General features: G+C 41.0%; 1 protein-coding gene across 1 annotated transcript in view; it reads right to left on the bottom strand.

The window, feature by feature from the left end:
• LOC124612695 (proteasome subunit beta type-1) overlaps window positions 1-17005 on the bottom strand; it is a 47459-nt gene extending 30454 nt beyond the window's left edge. Inside the window, exons 1-2 of the mRNA XM_047141038.1 lie at window positions 16821-17005; window positions 16419-16608 (exon numbers count right to left, since the gene is read on the bottom strand). Of these exons, the coding sequence (XP_046996994.1) occupies window positions 16419-16608; window positions 16821-16897 (267 nt within the window). The 5' untranslated portion in view covers window positions 16898-17005. The remainder of the gene's footprint in view (window positions 1-16418; window positions 16609-16820) is intronic.
• Window positions 17006-17606: the final 601 nt, after the last annotated feature.

Genomic DNA, 17606 nt, shown 5'->3' with positions numbered 1-17606 from the left:
CTCTGTATCGCAGAAGTATCCGGATCATGCTATATTAGTCAGAAGCAACTTCAACCTACCCAGTATAGACTGGGATGTCTACGGTTTCATTACAGGTGGTACAGACAAGCCGTCGGGTGAATTACTTTTAAACACATAATCCGAAAACTGTCTTGAGCAGCTAAATCAACAGCCAATGCGTAATGGAAATATTTTGGATCTGGTAGCCACGAACAGACCAGACCTCATCGACGGTGTCGGTACTGAGATAGGGATTAGTGATCATGATGTTGTCATTAAGACTATGGTTACGAAAGTTAAAAAGTCGGTCAAGAAGGCTAGGAGAGTATTCTTACTAGAAAGAGCAGATAAGCAGTTGTTAGCATCCCACTTAGTAAATGAATCGACTTCATTTACTTCCGGTACGATGGACGTGGAAGAACTATGGGCTAATTTTAAACACATTGTAAATTACGCATTGCATAAGTATGTGCCGGAAAAGTGGGTTACGGACGGAAAATACCCACCGTGGTTTAACAGCAGAATTCGGAGAATGCTCAGGAAGCAAAGACAGTTGCACTCGCGGTACAAGAAAGATCGGGAGAATGAGGACAGGCAAAAGTTAGTAGAGATTCGTGCTGCTGTAAAAAGAGCGATGCGCAAAGCATACAACCACTACCACTGTCATACCTTAGCAAAAGATCTTGCTGAAAACCCAAGGAAATTCTGGTCTTACATAAAATCAGTAAGCGGGTCGAAGGCTTCCATCTACTCACTCACTGATCAGTCCAGCCTGGCAACGGAAGAAAGCAAAACGAAAGCTGAAATTTTAAATTTAGCATTTGAGAAATCTTTCACGCTGGAGGATCGTACAAACATACCACCGTTCGAGTCTCGTACAGATTCCCGTATGGAGGACATAGTGATAGACACCCCTGTGGTTGTGAAGCAGCTGAATGGGTTGAAAAATAAATAAATCGCCAGGTCCTGATGGGATTCCAATTCGATTTTAGAGAGTACTCTACTGCATTGGCTCCTTACTTAGCTTGCATTTATCGCGAATCTCTTGCCCAACGTAAAGTTCCGAGTGACTGGAAAAAAGTGCAGGGTATGCCTGTACATAAGAAGGGTAGAAGGACGGATACTGAAAATTACAGACCAATATCCTTAACATCGGTTTGTTGCAGGATTCTCGAACTATTCTCAGTTCGAATATAATGAATTTCCTTGAGACAGAGAAGTTTTTGTCCATGCATCTGCAAGGCTTTAGAAATCATCGCTCCTGCGAAACGCAACTCGCCCTTTTTTCACATCATATCTTGCGAACCATGGATGAAGGGTATCAGACGGATGCCGTATTCCTAGACTTCCGGAAAGCGTTTGACTCTCTGCCCCACTAGGGTTATGCACAAATGCTTCAGATGTTACTGCTGGTTCTGTAGCCCAACTGGAAAAATAAAATTGGCAACAGATTGCATTCTTTTCACAGAAACCAAATCAATAGCAGAAGGTTTACAGTGGCTACAACTGAGAATAATTGGGAATTTATGTTTCTGTAAAAAGTTCAGACATTTACTGGGGAAGAGATTTTATAGTCGTCATTGACTATAAACCATTCACATTTGCCTTTAAGCATTTCTCAACAGATGAGACAGCTGCAATACATTTCACAATGTGGCCATGACAATATTGTTGCGGATGCCCTATCCGGAGTTGATGCAATAACAATAAATTGACTATGATGAAATTGCCAAGAGTCAGTTGCTAGTTCAAGAATTGTAGCAACTCTGAACAGGGAACAATTCCTTAAACTTCAAGTCTTACGAACTTCCATCAGGAAAAACTCTGTAGTGTCACACATTAGCTGCTAATATCAGACCTTATATTCCACAAGCTTTCCGCTATAAATTTTTCTCCATTTTTGTGGTTTAGCACATCCTGGCATAAGGACTACAATGAAACTGATAACTGGAAAAGTTATTTGATCAAAAATAGAAAGTGATCTGCAAAATGGATGTTAGGTGCCAGAAAACCATGATAACTCACCACACAAAATTGCAGCACTCATCGTTCCATATGTGCAATCACCAACTCAGGAACACAGTTAAGATTGCAGTTTTTTCTTTTAAATAATTTGAGCATAATATGTAGAATGAAAATTCAACAAAACATCAAAACAACTCTACTGCACATATGGTATATGGAAAAATTAAAAATTCCTGGTAAATTTTTTGAAAAGCCAACTACATTGACCCTGATCCATTTACATCTTATTTGCAAAAGCAATTGTTACCTCTGAAACCTAGTAGACCTACATACAGCTCATCAAGATCAATATTTGTCTCAAGGGACATGTAGACATGTTCCCATGTCTTCTTGAGACATGACTGTTTTAGAAAACCATTAGAACCTACGTAAAATGGTCCTTTCCCTGTCATAGCAAGGCATGACAATTATTTCACCACTGAGAGGAAATGCAAACACACAAACGAGTCAGTGAACAGGCTTAAACCAGCCTACCTCTTGCACGAAAAAAGTGATTCAGAAAAGGATCTTCCAAGGACATTTGACCATAACATTTCCCAGAGGAACAACCACCAAATATTACGATATCAAAGTCAGGAGGGAATATAAGGGTTCCACTTCTATTCTAAGCTGTCTCTGTGGAGAGTTAACAAACTATCATATCAGACACTAAAAAGTTTCTTTTAATTATGTTGTATCATGTTTTTGTCATTCTAATACACTTTATATTTGTTTTGTTGTAATGTTGCGTTGATCTTTCATAAGAAATTGTCTTCACCACCATGCAATAATTTGTAACTTCATTACTGGTTTCGTGGACTTCGTCTGAGCTATACAGGAAATAGCCAAATCATCTGAAACTGGCCACAAGCCTGACACCATCAAGATGGAAGGCACCACTATTTCAGCCTTATGGAATATGTACCATGATATCACACATTCAAGATGCAAACAGATGAAAACAATACCACTATACAAAATATAACCAAAATAATAACATGAAACTAATGGTACAACCATGGAAATTGGTGGATGATGGTGGGGACAAACAAAATAAATGACATTCCCAATACAATAACATAACCAAACAGAAAAATTTTGAAAATCCAGAAACTGAACATTACACAAAATCCACAACATTGGAATCAGAAATTTCTTCTGTAGCCACCTTCCTGAGCAAATAAGCGGAGATGCAGAGTCACAATAGGCACAATAAAGAGATTCACACAATTCAAGCTTTTGGCCATTAAGGCCTCTGTCAGAAGTACACACACACACACACACACACACACACCCCAAGTCATGTAAATACAACTTGCACACACATCTGCAGTCTCGGAGAGCTGAGACCACACTGCAAACAGCAGCACCAGTTCATCATGGGAGTGGCGACTGGGTGGGGGTAAGGAGGAGGCTGGGGCGGGGAGTTGGAGGGATAGTATTATGGGAGTGGTGGACAGTCAAGTGTTGCAGTTTAGACGGAAGGCAGGAGAGAAGGTGCGGAAGGGGGAGGGGGTAAGTAGCGGAAAGGAGAGAAAATAAAAGACTGGGCGTGGCGGTGAAATGAGGGCTGTGTAGTGCTGGAATTGGAACAGGGAGGAGGATGGATGGGTGAGGACAGTGACTGAGGTTGAGGCCAGGAGGGTTACGGGAACGTAGGATGTATTGCATGGAAAGTTCCCACCTACACAATTCAGAAAAAGGTGGTGTTGGTGGCAAGGATTTATATGGCAAACACATCTGCATTCCCAGAGAACTGCGAACAGCAGCACCAGTGCATGATGGGAGTGGCAACGGGGTGGGGGGGTGGGGTAAGGAGGAGGCTTGGGTGGGGAGGGATAGTATTGTGGGAGTGGCGGACAGCTATGCTCCTGCTAGGCAATCCCAAATTCCTGGAACCCAGAACACACATTGAAACCCTTGTCCTGCAGGAACTTGAGCAACATGCACAATGCCACCTCAAAAAGCTCTCCATCCTACTCACTTCCTACTCTCATCTTTGAGCTTGGAGTACCGCTGTTCAGCACTTCTACAACCACCTCCAAACCTCCCCCACGTCCCCTGACAAACCCTGTCTCGCAGACCTACATTTACCCCACGTCACTCCCACCACCACACAGAACCCAGAACCTAAACAGACCCACAACACAGTTATGAACCTTTCCTCCAGAAGCCATAGTCCCACAAAAATATCAGTCCTTTTGCCCCACTCCCAAATTCAACCATGCTGGACTAGTTAAAGACCTTCTATTCTTCTCCCGGTCCCTACAGTGGAAACACTTTATCCACTACCAACCTGACCAGTCAGACTCAACCAAAGACCTTGCCTAACTCAGTTCACTCCTCCATCCAACCGTGATCCACCCCCACTGCCTCCAAACCATCCCCTGTTAACTTTCCAGAATTTCTTAACCTCGAACCTTGCCTCAACATCATTCCCCAAATCCCTCAACATGCAAACTAACCTTACATCCGCAGAAAGAACCGCAGTCCACCAGCTAAAAACTGATCCTACCTGCTGACAAAGGCTCCATCGTTGTTATGAACCGCAAGGATTATGTGGCAGATACTTCCACCTACAAACCATGCCACAGTGATCCCATTCCAGTAATCCAGCAGGATCTCGAGTCACTACTCAAATCCTTAGGCTCATCCCAGAACCTCTCCCCAGAGTCCCTCTCTACTTACCCCTACCACTCCCCGCACTCCCACCTTCTACATGCTTCCTAAAATGCATAAATCCAACCACCCAGGACACCCCATTATGGCTGGTTACTGTGCCCCCACTGAGAGAATCTCTGCTCTCGCAGACCAGTACCTTCAACCTATTACCCGGAACCTATTCTCCTATATAAAAGATACCAACCATTTCCTCAACCGACACTCCACAGTTCCTGTCCCTTTACCACACGATGCCCTGCTCGTCACTATTGATCCCACCTTCCTGTACGCTAACATTCCTAATGCCCATGGCCTTACTGCTGTCGAACACTACTTTTCCAGACGCCCTATGGATTCCAAATCAACAACCTCCTTCCTAGTCTCCATGACCAACTATATCCTCACCCACCATTACTTGTCCTTTGAAGGCATTACCCACAAACAAATCCGTGGTACAGCTATGGGCACCCGCATGGCACCATCCTATGCTAACCTATTCATGCGCCATCTAGAGGAATCCTTCCTAAGCACCCAGAATCCTATACCCCTCACCTGGTTCAGATTCATTGATGACATCTTTGCTATCTGGATTGAAGGTGAGGGCACCTTATTCACATTCCTCCAGAACCTCAACTTCTCCCCCATTTGCTTCACCTGGTCCTACTCAACCCAACAAGCCACCTTCCTAGATGTTGACCTACAGTTCAGAGATGGCTACATCAATACCTCCATCCATATCAAACCTGCTAACCACCAGCAATACCTCCACTTCGACAGCTGCCACCGATTCCATATCAAGAAGTCCCTTCTGTACAGCCTAGCCACCCATGGTCGTCACATCTGCAGTGACGAGCAGTCCCTCTCAAAATATACCAAGGTTCTCACTGAAGCCTTCACTGACTGTAATTATCCTCCCATCCTTGTACAGAAATCTCCCGTGCCTTATCTTTCCAGTCTCCCACCACCTCCCAAAGTCCCACAGTCCGGCCACAGAGGAGCATTCCCATCGTAACTTAGTACCATCCGGGATTGGAGCAACTGAATTACATTCTTCGCCAGGGTTTCGATTACCTCTCGTCATGCCCTGAAATGAGAAATGTCTTGCCCACTCCTACCGTGGTATTCCACCATCCACCGAACCTACACAATATACTCTTCCATCCTTACACAACCCCTGCTACCAATCCCTTACCTCATGGCTCGTACCCCTGTAATAGACCTAGATGCAAGACCTGTCCCATACATCCTCCTACCACCACCTATTCCAGTCAGGTCACTAACATCACCTATCCCATCAAAGGCAGGGCTACCTGTGAAACCAGTCATGAGATTTACAAGCCAAACTGCAACGTCTGTGCTGCATCCTATGTAGGCATGACAACCAACAAGCTGTCTGTCTGCATGAATGGCCACCGACAAACTGTGGCCAAGAAACAAGTGTACCACCCCGTTGCTGAACATGCTGCCAAACATGATATCCCTCATCGTAATGACTGCTTCACAGCCTGTGCCATATGGATCCTTCCCACCAACACCAGCTTTTCTGAATTACGCAAGTGGGAACTTTCCCTGCAATACATCCTACGTTCCTGTAACCCTCCTGGCCTCAACCTTCGTTAGTCACTGTCCTCACCCATCCATCCCCCACCCTGTTCTCATTCCAGCACTACACAGCCATCATTTCACCGCCACAACCAGTCTTTTAATTTCTTTTTACTTCTCTCCTTTCCGCTACTTACGCCCCCCCCCCCCCCCCGCACCTTCTCTCCTGCCCTCCGTCTAAGCTGCAACACTTGACTGTCTGCCACTCCCACCATACTATCCCTCCCCCTCCACACCCCAGCCTCCTCCTTATTGCAATAACAAAACATTGCAGAAGTGTACACTGTGTACAGGATGAAGAACTATGTTTAGTACCTCACTGTGATTTTTCTGAGAACTGGTCTGTATTTCTCCCACAAGTACAAAGGTATCATTGGTGTTATGACCAGGTCTCAATTTTTACTGAAGTGACATATTTTCAAGGCCAGACCACAAGTGTTGCAGTTAACTGATTTTTTATTTATGTTAATTACACTTCAAGTTTCGTAGGACCAAATTGAGTAGCAAATCTCCAAGGTCATGGAGCATGTCAGTAAATGAAATTACAACATAAAAGTAATAACTGATAAAAATAAAATGTTTATGAACCGGAAAAAAGTCAATCCATATGCTTAAGTAAACACAATCAACAATACAACAAGAATCAGCTTAATTTTTCAAGGAACTCCTCGATAGACCAGAAGGATTGACCATGAGGAAACTCTTCAGTTTCAGTTTGAAAGCATGTGAATTACTGCTAAGATTTTAGAATTTGAGTGGTAGCTTATTGAAAATGGATGCAGCAGTATCCTGCACACTTCTCTGCACAAGAGTTAAGGAAGACCGATCCAAATGCAGGTTTGATTTCTGCCGAGTATTAACTGAGAGAAAGCTGCTTATTCTTGGGAATAAGCTAATATTGTTAACAAGAATTTACAGTGCTGACGTCAAAGTACCCAGACTCTTGAACAGGGGTCGACAAGAGGTTCGTGAACTTACACCACTTATTTCCCAAAGTGCCCGTTTCTGAGCTAAAAATATCCTTTTAGAATGGGAAGAGTTAACCCCAAAATATAATACCATATGATGTAAGTGAATGAAAATAAGCAAAGTACACTTTTTCATGTCGAATGAACACACACTTCAGATACTGTTCGCAGCATTAAGCCTTTGAACAAGTTCCTGAACATGAGCTATCCATGACAGCTTGCTTACTATCTATCTGAAGAGCTAAGAACTTTAACTGTTCCGTTTCAATAATCATATGCCTGTTGTGTGAAATTAAAACATCAGGTTTTGTTGAATTGTATGTCAGAAACTGTAAAAACTGAGTCTTACTGTGATTTAGCGTTTGTTTTCTACAAGCCATGAACTTAGGTCATGAACTGAAATATTTGAAACCGAGCCAATGTTGCACAAAACATGCTTTACTACCAAGCTAGTGTCATCAGCATACAAATATTTTAGAGTTATCTGTAATACTAGATGGCATATCATTTATATAAATAAGGAGCAGGAGTGGCCCCAACAATGATCCTTGGGGGACCACCCACTTCACAGTACCCCTCTCAGACCCAACATCACAGCTGTTATCAACATTGTGAATAATGACCTTTTGCTGCCTGTTGCTAAAGTAATAGGTGAACCAATTGCGAGCTACTCCACGTATTCCGTAATGGTCCAACTTCTGGAGCAATATTTTGTGATCAACAGAATCAAATGCTTTAGTTAAATAAAAAAAATATGCCAAGTGTTCGAAACCTTTTGTTTAACCCATCCAGTACCTCACAGAGAAAAGAGACTATAGCATTTTCAGTTGTTAAACGACTTCTAAAGCATTTTATAGCAAATCATGTGATATAAATGATCAATTATCCTTACATACACAGCCTTTTCAATAACTTTTGCAAACAGTGATGGCATAGAAACAGGTCTAAAATCATGCACATTATCCCTTTCTCCAGGACACTGACCATTTCTAAAGCAAAATTTACAAATATGGCTAAATTCAAGCTAAAGTGTGCAGCACACAATCAACAATACTTTAATATTCTGCTAGGCACTCAATCATAACCATGAGAATCCTTAGCCTTCAGTGATAATTATTGACTCAATCCCCCTTGTCTGTATCACAGAGGAGTATTTCAGACTTCAGTCTCGGAAAGGCATTTTCTAAGAGAGAGATGATTCCCGGCAGAAACTAAATTTTTATTTAATTCAGCAGCAATGATAAAAAAAATTATTTTTTAATATTGTACATATATCGGATTTATTAGTAGCAGAAATATTTTTGCTAGGAACTGACTTTACATCGTCAAACTTCAGCTGCTGACCAGACACTTCCTTCGCAACTGACCATATTGTTTTAATTTTATCCTGTGAATTAGCTATTCTATATGCATACCACATACTCTTTGCCTTCCTAATAACATTTTAAGCACCTTACAGAACTGCTTGTAATGGGTTACAAGTAGCTTGGTTGTCACTTCTTGCAATTTTTTATATAATTGTCGCTTTGTTCTATGTGATATCCTTATCCCACTAGTCAGCCACCCACACTCCCTATTAATGCTAGTACCCTGCTTAGAACATTCTAATGGGAAGCAACTCTCCAAAAGCATGAGAAATGTGTTAAGGAAAGCATCATGTTTATCATCTATGTTATTGGCACTATACAGATCCTACCACTCTTGTTAAAAACCCCTCTGTTGCTGTTGAATTATCTTTCCTACGTGGCTTGTAGTTATATGTGACATTTGTTTTAGTACAAAAGCCTTTTAGTGTTAAAAATTGTGCATCATGACCTGAAAGGCCATTCACCCTTTTATAACAGAATGCCCATCCAGTAATGAATAATGAATAAAAATATTATCTATGGCTGTGCTACTGTTCCCCTGCACCCTAGTTGGAAAAAACACAGTCTGCATCAGATCATATGAATTTAGGAGATCTACCAACATCCTTTTTCTTGCACCATCACATACAAAATTTATACTGAAGTCACCACATATAACTAATTGCTGGTATTACCTAAAAAGTGAATCAAGAACCCTCACTAACCTGAGCAAAAATGCTCTGAACTCAGAGTTAGGGGACCTATAAACAACAAATAGAAGTTTAGTTTCACTAAATTCAACTGGCCCTGCACAACATTCAAATATCTGTTCGGTGCAGTGCCGTGATATGTCTGAACTCAAATGGAATACCGTTTTTTTTTTTTTTTTTTTTTTTTTTTTTTATACATACATAGCCACTCCCCCATCCCGCAAGGAACTCTTTGAAAAACAGCCAGCTAATCTGTATCCTGGTAAGTGGTGCTCCGACCTATAAGAAGTTCAGTAACTTTATCTCTAATACCTCTTTTCAGTAACTTTATCTCTAATACCTCTTTTATTTTGACGAAATATGCTAATTCCTTCCCTACTTGGAAACATGACATCCTATGAAGGTGATTCCTTAGAAGGACTACCTTTAAGCAGGTATACCTATCAGCCAACTTAAGTCTAAAAAAGGTGCAGCTCTAACACCAATTACTGCAGGAATTTTTCCAGGAGTGATCCCACCACCACCCACTACACTGTCACCTGTAAGCTTTGATAACCTCCCCCTCCCACACCTATTGAGATACAGGCCAAGTCTAGTGAAACCTGGCCTACTGACAGACCCAACTGGCACCACTGAAATGTCCTCTGCCATCAGCGCCCTCCCCGGCCCGATGTTAACGCACCTAACAGCCGCTAAGATGAGGCCGATCATGGTGCTGAAACAGTTACACGAAATGCACTTGAGTGCCACCAGTTTGAGTAGCTATCTTTACCAGGTCACCACCACATCACATTCCCTGTCCCTACAAAGACTGTTCCCTGCTCCACCCACTACCACTACCTGATCCTCCCCCGTAAAATTCCTACATAACTCCCTTATGCTGTCAGCACCTGACAATGCCGGTGACCTGGTACTCACTCCCCAACACTTCCTGCAACTGCTGGCCGACACCAGTACCATGCGAACTACCTAGCAGCAGAACCTCCCCCTTTGTGTTAGACTTTGCAACTGACCTAGGCCTCCTAACTGCTGAGGACTGCTGCATGTTCCCTACATCTACAAGAGGCTCCTCTCCACCCAACTCTTGACAGTTGGCCAAACTCAAGAGTTGGCCAAACTTTCAGGAAACATTCCTCACACACAAATAAAGAAAAGATGTTATGTGGACATGTGTCCGGAAATGCTTAATTTCCATGTTAGAGCTCATTTTAGCTTCGTCAGTATGTACTGTACTTCCTCGATTCACCGCCAGTTGGCCCAATTGAAGGGAGGTAATGTTGACTTCGGTGCTTGTGTTGACATGCGACTCTTTGCTCTACAGTACTAGCATCAAGCACATCAGTACTTAGCATCAACAGGTTAGTGTTCATCACGAACGTGGTTTTGCAGTCAGTGCAATGTTTACAAATGCGGAGTTGGCAGATGCCCATTTGATGTATGGATTAGCACGGGGCAATAGCCGTTTGTATCGAGACAGATTTCCATAACGAAGGTGTCCCGACAGGAAGACGTTTGAAGCAATTGGTCGGCATCTTAGGGAGCACGGAACATTCCAGCCTATGACTCACGACTGGGGAAGACCTAGAATGACGAGGACACCTGCAATGGACGAGGCAATTCTTCGTGCAGTTGACGATAACCCTAATGTCAGCATCAGAGAAGTTGCTGGTGTACAAGGTAACGTTGAACACATCACTGTATGGAGAGTGCTATGAGAGAACCAGTGTTTCCGTACCATGTACAGCGCGTGCAGGCCCTATCAACAGCTGATTGGCCGCCACGGGTACACTTCTGTGAATGGTTCATCCAACAATGTGTCAATCCTCATTTCGGTGCAAATGTTCTATTTACGAATGAGGCTTCATTCCAACGTGATCAAATTGTGAATTTTCACAATCAACATGTGTGGGCTGACGAGAATCCGCACCAATTGTGCAATCGCGTCATCAACACAGATTTTCTGTGAACGTTTGGGCAGGCAATGTTGGTGATGTCTTGATTGGGCCCCATGTTCTTCCACCTACGCTCAATGGAGCACGTTATCATGATTTCACACGGGACACACTACCTGTGCTGCTATAACATGTGCCTTTACAAGTACGACACAACATGTGGTTCATGCACGATGGAGCTCCTGCACATTTCAGTTGAAGTGTTCGTACGCTTCTCAACAACAGATTCGGTGACTGATGGATTGGTAAAGGCGGACCAATTCCATGGCCTCCACGCTCTCCTGACCTCAACCCTCTTGACTTTCATTTATGGGGGCAGTTGAAAGCTCTTGTCTACTCAACCCCGGTACCAAATGTAGAGACTCTTCGTGCTCGTATTATGGATGGCTGTGATACAATACGCCATTCTCCAGGGCTGCATTAGCGCATCAGGGATTCCATGCGACGGAGGGTGGATGCATGTATCCTCGCTAACGGAGGACATTTTGAACATTTCCTGTAACAAAGTGTTTGAAGTCACGCTGGTACGTTCTGTTGCTGTGTGTTTCCATTCCATGATTAATGTGATTTGAAGAAAAGTAATAAAATGAGCTCTAACATGGAAAGTAAGCATTTCCAGACACATGTCCACATAACATATTTTCTTTCTTTGTGTGTGAGGAATGTTTCCTGAAAGTTTGGCCGTACCTTTTCGTAACACCCTGTATACGTAAACTACAACTCCTCCTCCTCCTCGCTGCCTTCTTGCCAACTGCCAGTTCCCATTCCCCACCACCCTTCACCCACCTCAACCTATCTACTTCCTCGTTCGCACATTGTAACTGCACCTGAAGGGCACAGAGCTTATGCTGCCGCTCCTCCATCAACTTATTTCTACTATAGATCCTGCATTCCGAGGAGAGGATCTCACTAGGATGCGCATTGGCTTCCTCACTGCATTCCCCCAACGAAAAATACTTTGAACAAATCCCACACCGTAACCCACTACTCACAAACCTACGACAGAGCTAACACTTCTCACTCATGGTAAAATTTTACAGTTACCGGAAAAAAAAAAAAAAAAAAAAAAAAAAAAAAAAAAAAAAAAAAACACCCTATACGTCTACATTACCGAAGTTCAGTTACACCAGTAGAACTATTTATAGAACCAACAATAGCGGTCTCGAAATTCTCTGTCTACTAAATAACTGTATAACAGTGCACAAATAACTGTCAGCACTGAGTCATGTGATGACACAGGACATGACTCAGCACAAGCAATGCACAAAATTCTTCAACTGCGAACAGGGGCAGAGAAGATCATCATTATTTCTAATGGTGCTCACAGTCATTTTAAAAATCATTAACAGCTGTTTGAATTGAGTATGTCACTTGTGCCAACTGACTAGGTCTACAGCACTACTGGTCACGGGAAGGGGCCTTGTGATGCTGTAGGAGGCCTGCTGAAGCACCATGCTACAAAACATATCTTTCCTGGCCAAATGCAGCTGTGATTCAGAATACTGAGGATTTTATGAGAGCCATGAAATTTTACACATCCACAGCCCTCATTCTTCTGTCCAAAGAGGAAATTGAAGAATTCTGTGAGCAGAAAAAAGAAGAATGGTCCAAATAAACTATTCCTGTGAAAGGAATTCAGAAGACATTTTTCGACTCAAAGTGATGGACGAACTTATTGCACGCACTTTAAAGAGCAAGAAAGAAGAAATTTTGTTCAGTCAACACCTTGGAAACAGCAGGGTAATATTCAGATTCACAACCTGAGAAGGGGGATGTTTAAGGTTTTGTGTGTGTGTGTGTGTGTGTGTGTGTGTTGCCGAGATTATACACACCAGTTATGAGTTAAATGAAATTGTAGTAACCTTTATGCTACCACATGGACCAGCTGCTGGATATAGGTTTCCGGCTTAAGGACAGCAACAATGTCATCAGTGCTCACTTCCTGTTCACAATGTTTTGAAGATTGTAAGCGCTCCAGTTCCTACTGGTTCAACAGGAAGATACTTAAGCAGTGGAACACATCTTTAGTTCATCGACTGGCTAATTTCAGTACAAAACAGAGTGCACAGAAGTTGTATAAATTGAAACCTTTATGTCTTTGGACCTTTCACATACATTCTGGAACCATTTAAAATGCTTGAAAAATGAGTCTCTTACTCATCTTTCAAAATTTAAATTATGTTAAATAAGGCTAGGTTTTGATTTTTATGAGTGTTTTATGTGATAATAAAACGTGTTATGTGATAATAAAACAATATGTATGTCAAAAGTTTCAGCTGTTTATAAAACCTGTTCAATCTAAAAGTGGAAGCTCTGCTTTTCAGGGAATGTAGAACTATAGGGTACCAATGAACAGAAAAAGATCAAAATTTTATGTATTGGCATTTTTGAAAAAAAAAAAATCCATAAATAATAAAAAGGTTCAGAACACTGTAGTAAAAGAACTTTGACGTAAGTCAAGATGGAGGATTTCTTTGCAATCATAAGGCAATTATCTTTCAAATAAAAAAACCCCAACAAAATATCTACAACTGTTCCAGATATACAGCATTTTAATTTTTTTTCCAAAATTCGCATCTTCAAAATGGTATGCGCAGAATCATCTTTGGAGGGCTGTATCATGGAGCAGAATTTTTTTTGGAGGGAAAAAATAAATAAATAAAATAAAAATAAAAAAATGTGTGGTCCTTACTGAGTCCTTCATTTTAACATATGCTAAACTCAATCACATCTGAGACTATGAAGGTAAGGTTTTTTCCTAGCCTGCCTGAATTGATATGGACTATGCCTTTACAACCGTTGCAATCAGAAATTGAAGATTATGAACACAAATTATGACAACTTTACCATTGCACAGAAAGGGGTAACTTGCAGTGATATAAATACTGCATTTCTGACAGAACTGGGAGGATTGAGGTTCACTCTCTGGTCATCCCAATTTTGGTTTCTGTAGCTTGAATAAATAATTTCAAAGAAATGCTAGGATGGTTCATCAACAAAGTCACAGCTGTCCACCCATTCTATTCTTATTAAATGCGTCCTTATATATTTCTCTTCATAGATGACATGTCTTTTCCTAACAACCAAATGGATGTGCGTAGGTGTTTTGACCATCAAACTTTCGTTGTTGGTATGTCGGGTGGGTAGGACCATCCGACAATCAACTCCCCACCACTCCACCCAAACTGTGCTGTGTGTAGCACTGTCTCTGGGAAGATTAAAAGCCTGTAGATGTATGTGGGACAAAATGCATTAACAGCCATTAGTTTGATATTGTTTTATTGGGCAACCAGTTTTGACATTCCAATTAACTTCAGGCCTGTCATATATGCATGAGTGGTACTTTGTGTAATTCATGTGACCGACCTGAAGATAACATGTTTGTAACATCGAAACTGATTGCCTATTAAAGCAATATCAAAATAAAGGCTTTTGGTAGAGTACTATTACAGTTCATCGACCTGCCACTGTCCCATGCTTTTGAGCCCAAGATGGAGTTATGTTTGTGGGACACATCTTGCAAGGAGTATAGCAATATATATGCATGAAATGAAGCACTCACTCACTCTCTTTCTCATGAATCCATAATGATGATGTGTGGCATAGCGTGAATAAAAGTGTTATTCTTCTGTATTTCTGTTTTTGAGCTTTATTTCTGATACTTATCAGAAGTGAAATCTAAGAATCAAAATATTAACAATGGACATTAATTCATATAACATTTGCTTCATTGTTAAATGTGTAAAAATTCCAGCCTATATCAAATTGCTCTGCTACGAAGAGCAATTGTAAGGCAATTTTTACAGTTATAACTGTTGCTAAAAGACTCATTTCCTATGTATATGTTTTACTTATTAGCTACAGGGTGCCAATGCCATTTGTAGCCTTTCTTCCTTGAATTTGAAACAAGTTTCTTAAACTTACATGTCATCTTTTAGGCTACATACATAAATACACTACCATTTACATAAATATCTTTGTTTTATTTAATTTGCTTTACCCTGATGTGCTTCCTCAGTCAACTAGAAATCATGATGCACATTCAGGAATCATTTTAACTAGTAACTGTGGGGATATGATAGCACTAAATCTGAGGTCCTCTTAACCTCTACCAGTAGCTATAAATCATACTGTAGCAAACAACCTCTCTTGTGAATGTACTATTTTTCATTAAGAATGGTTTTATGATCTGCAGCCCAGAAAGGCAGGATTCATCCATTTTTATATAACCGTGAAATTCATTGGCTTCCTACTGCTTAAATTAGAGAACTTGGGTGAATTTCTTTCCTTGCATTTGGCACTTCTTTGCCTACACCTTTCTCTCCACTATTTTTGGCCCTGTTACCTATGAAACAGCCAAAGCAAACCACCATTCTTGTTTCTGTTTAAAACCAAACAGGATCTTGTAGAACAAACACAATGCAAAATTCAGATAAAGAAAACAACGGGATGGTGTTCTAGTCACTGCTTGCAGTCTGTCGGGATGTGTGTAGGCTGCCACGAAATTGGTGAGTCCATCAGTGGCGATAAATTGGTGTGCATGAAGGACCTTTAATATTAAACTGGTAGGTCCTGCTTCACTGTAAATGTTATCTAGGGATAAATAAATTTTAACATTATACAAAACAGCTTGGCTTGGTGGCTTAGTGGATAAATGTCAGACTACAAAGCCAAAGCTTTATATCATCATGTTTCTTTTACATAGCTACAACTTCACGTAACTTGCAGGATAGTGTGGTCACACAAAGGTTTATCCTTGCAGTAACATGGAAATTAAATTTATAAAACTTGATACAAATTTAATACAGATGTCATGAAAATCACTTCTTATTCACTGTATTTATATTTTTAATATGAATGTAAATAAAGTTACACCGACTTTACATATGTATAGATACGACTCCTTCCTTCATCTACGGCAAGACTGGATTCTATAAGTGACTGGGTAATACTGTACAATATTGTAGCATAAGTCCCAGTAGTGTATAGCTACGTACTCTACAGATCCTGATAAGCAAGAAAACATATGCAGAATCAAAATGCATTACGTGATCCTTTTTCCATTACAAACCGTTCTTGCGTGTACTAATACTACTTCGTATCACTACAACTAGGCCTACTTCGTATCGCTACAAGACTTTGTTTTATCCTTGTACAAAGGAATACATATATTACCTGCATCCTAGCTTCCAGGATTCTCGTGAGGGTCAATGTATCGCACCAACAACCTGTACAACCGAGCACTGTAGTGTTTGACAGGCGGAAGAGCTTAGATTGCTCCCGAGTATAAATCGAGAATCCAGCACTGAGTCTCGTGTCAGCAGCAATAATGGCATAATCTTCGCCAGCAACTGCAACCACGCTCCTAAAATAAACGATAATTAACTTCTCCACACTTACAATTCTATATATTGTCACAGAACTCAAAACAATATTTTCTCTTTGCTGATAAAAAAATAAGTATTTTAAAAACTAAACGAAGAGAATATTTCACTCTACGCGAATGCATACTCAACTTACAACTTGACATCCCTAGGACTTAAACAACTAGATAGCTTTTCTTCCGCTTCACCTTACCCGCCATTATCCGAATATGGATTGAAATTCACTGTCTTCGGAACAGATTGTGAATAATATCCCTCAACAACAGCCATAGTGTTTTACTTGTACCAAATTAGCACTGTATTTTCAGACATACACACAGTGACTTCAACTTTTCGTGTAATCACAGCAGAGATGTTAGCAACAACATAAGTGAAGCACTGAAAGATACTACACTTGAATAGAATTAACACGTTGAATGCGATAAAACGGATGGCGATATCAAGGAAACGAAAACTTGCACATAAATTGCCCACCGTTGCCTTCGGTGGCCCGTAAAGGCCCATCGCAGGATAAACTCACAAAATGTGAATAGACAATCTACGATATTACTATAGTCATTTATGACGGAACAGTACTTTTACGCAGCAAAAGAATTCTTGAACTACAAAACACAAATTTTGTGGTTTGAATCTGTAATTATGGATAATTTCACCCATTTAAATTATGTTGTACGTTACAGCCGATTTACACTTGCCATCACGTCAAAACATACCACAATGCATTTCAAATGGCGACATTTACAGACTGTCAACGGATTCCCATCTCACGTCACCGTCAAGGTTTCTCGAGAAGGAAGTTTATACGGTATCGTCGTCTGCTACTATCTGAAATTAACCAGTTTTCGCCACGCTCACTAGTGTTATAGTATGGATTTCGTTCTTTATTGTTTTCTTAATTTTTATTTTATTATTTTGCTTTATTTTCGTGGCAAAATGCAGATGCTCCATGACGGCTTCGATATATTTTCCACTTAGTGTT

Source organism: Schistocerca americana, chromosome 4 (genome assembly GCF_021461395.2).
Source record: "Schistocerca americana isolate TAMUIC-IGC-003095 chromosome 4, iqSchAmer2.1, whole genome shotgun sequence".
Lineage (NCBI taxonomy): Eukaryota > Metazoa > Arthropoda > Insecta > Orthoptera > Acrididae > Schistocerca > Schistocerca americana.
Note: the sequence above shows the minus strand (reverse complement) of the source record. Positions and strands in the feature narration are given on the sequence as shown.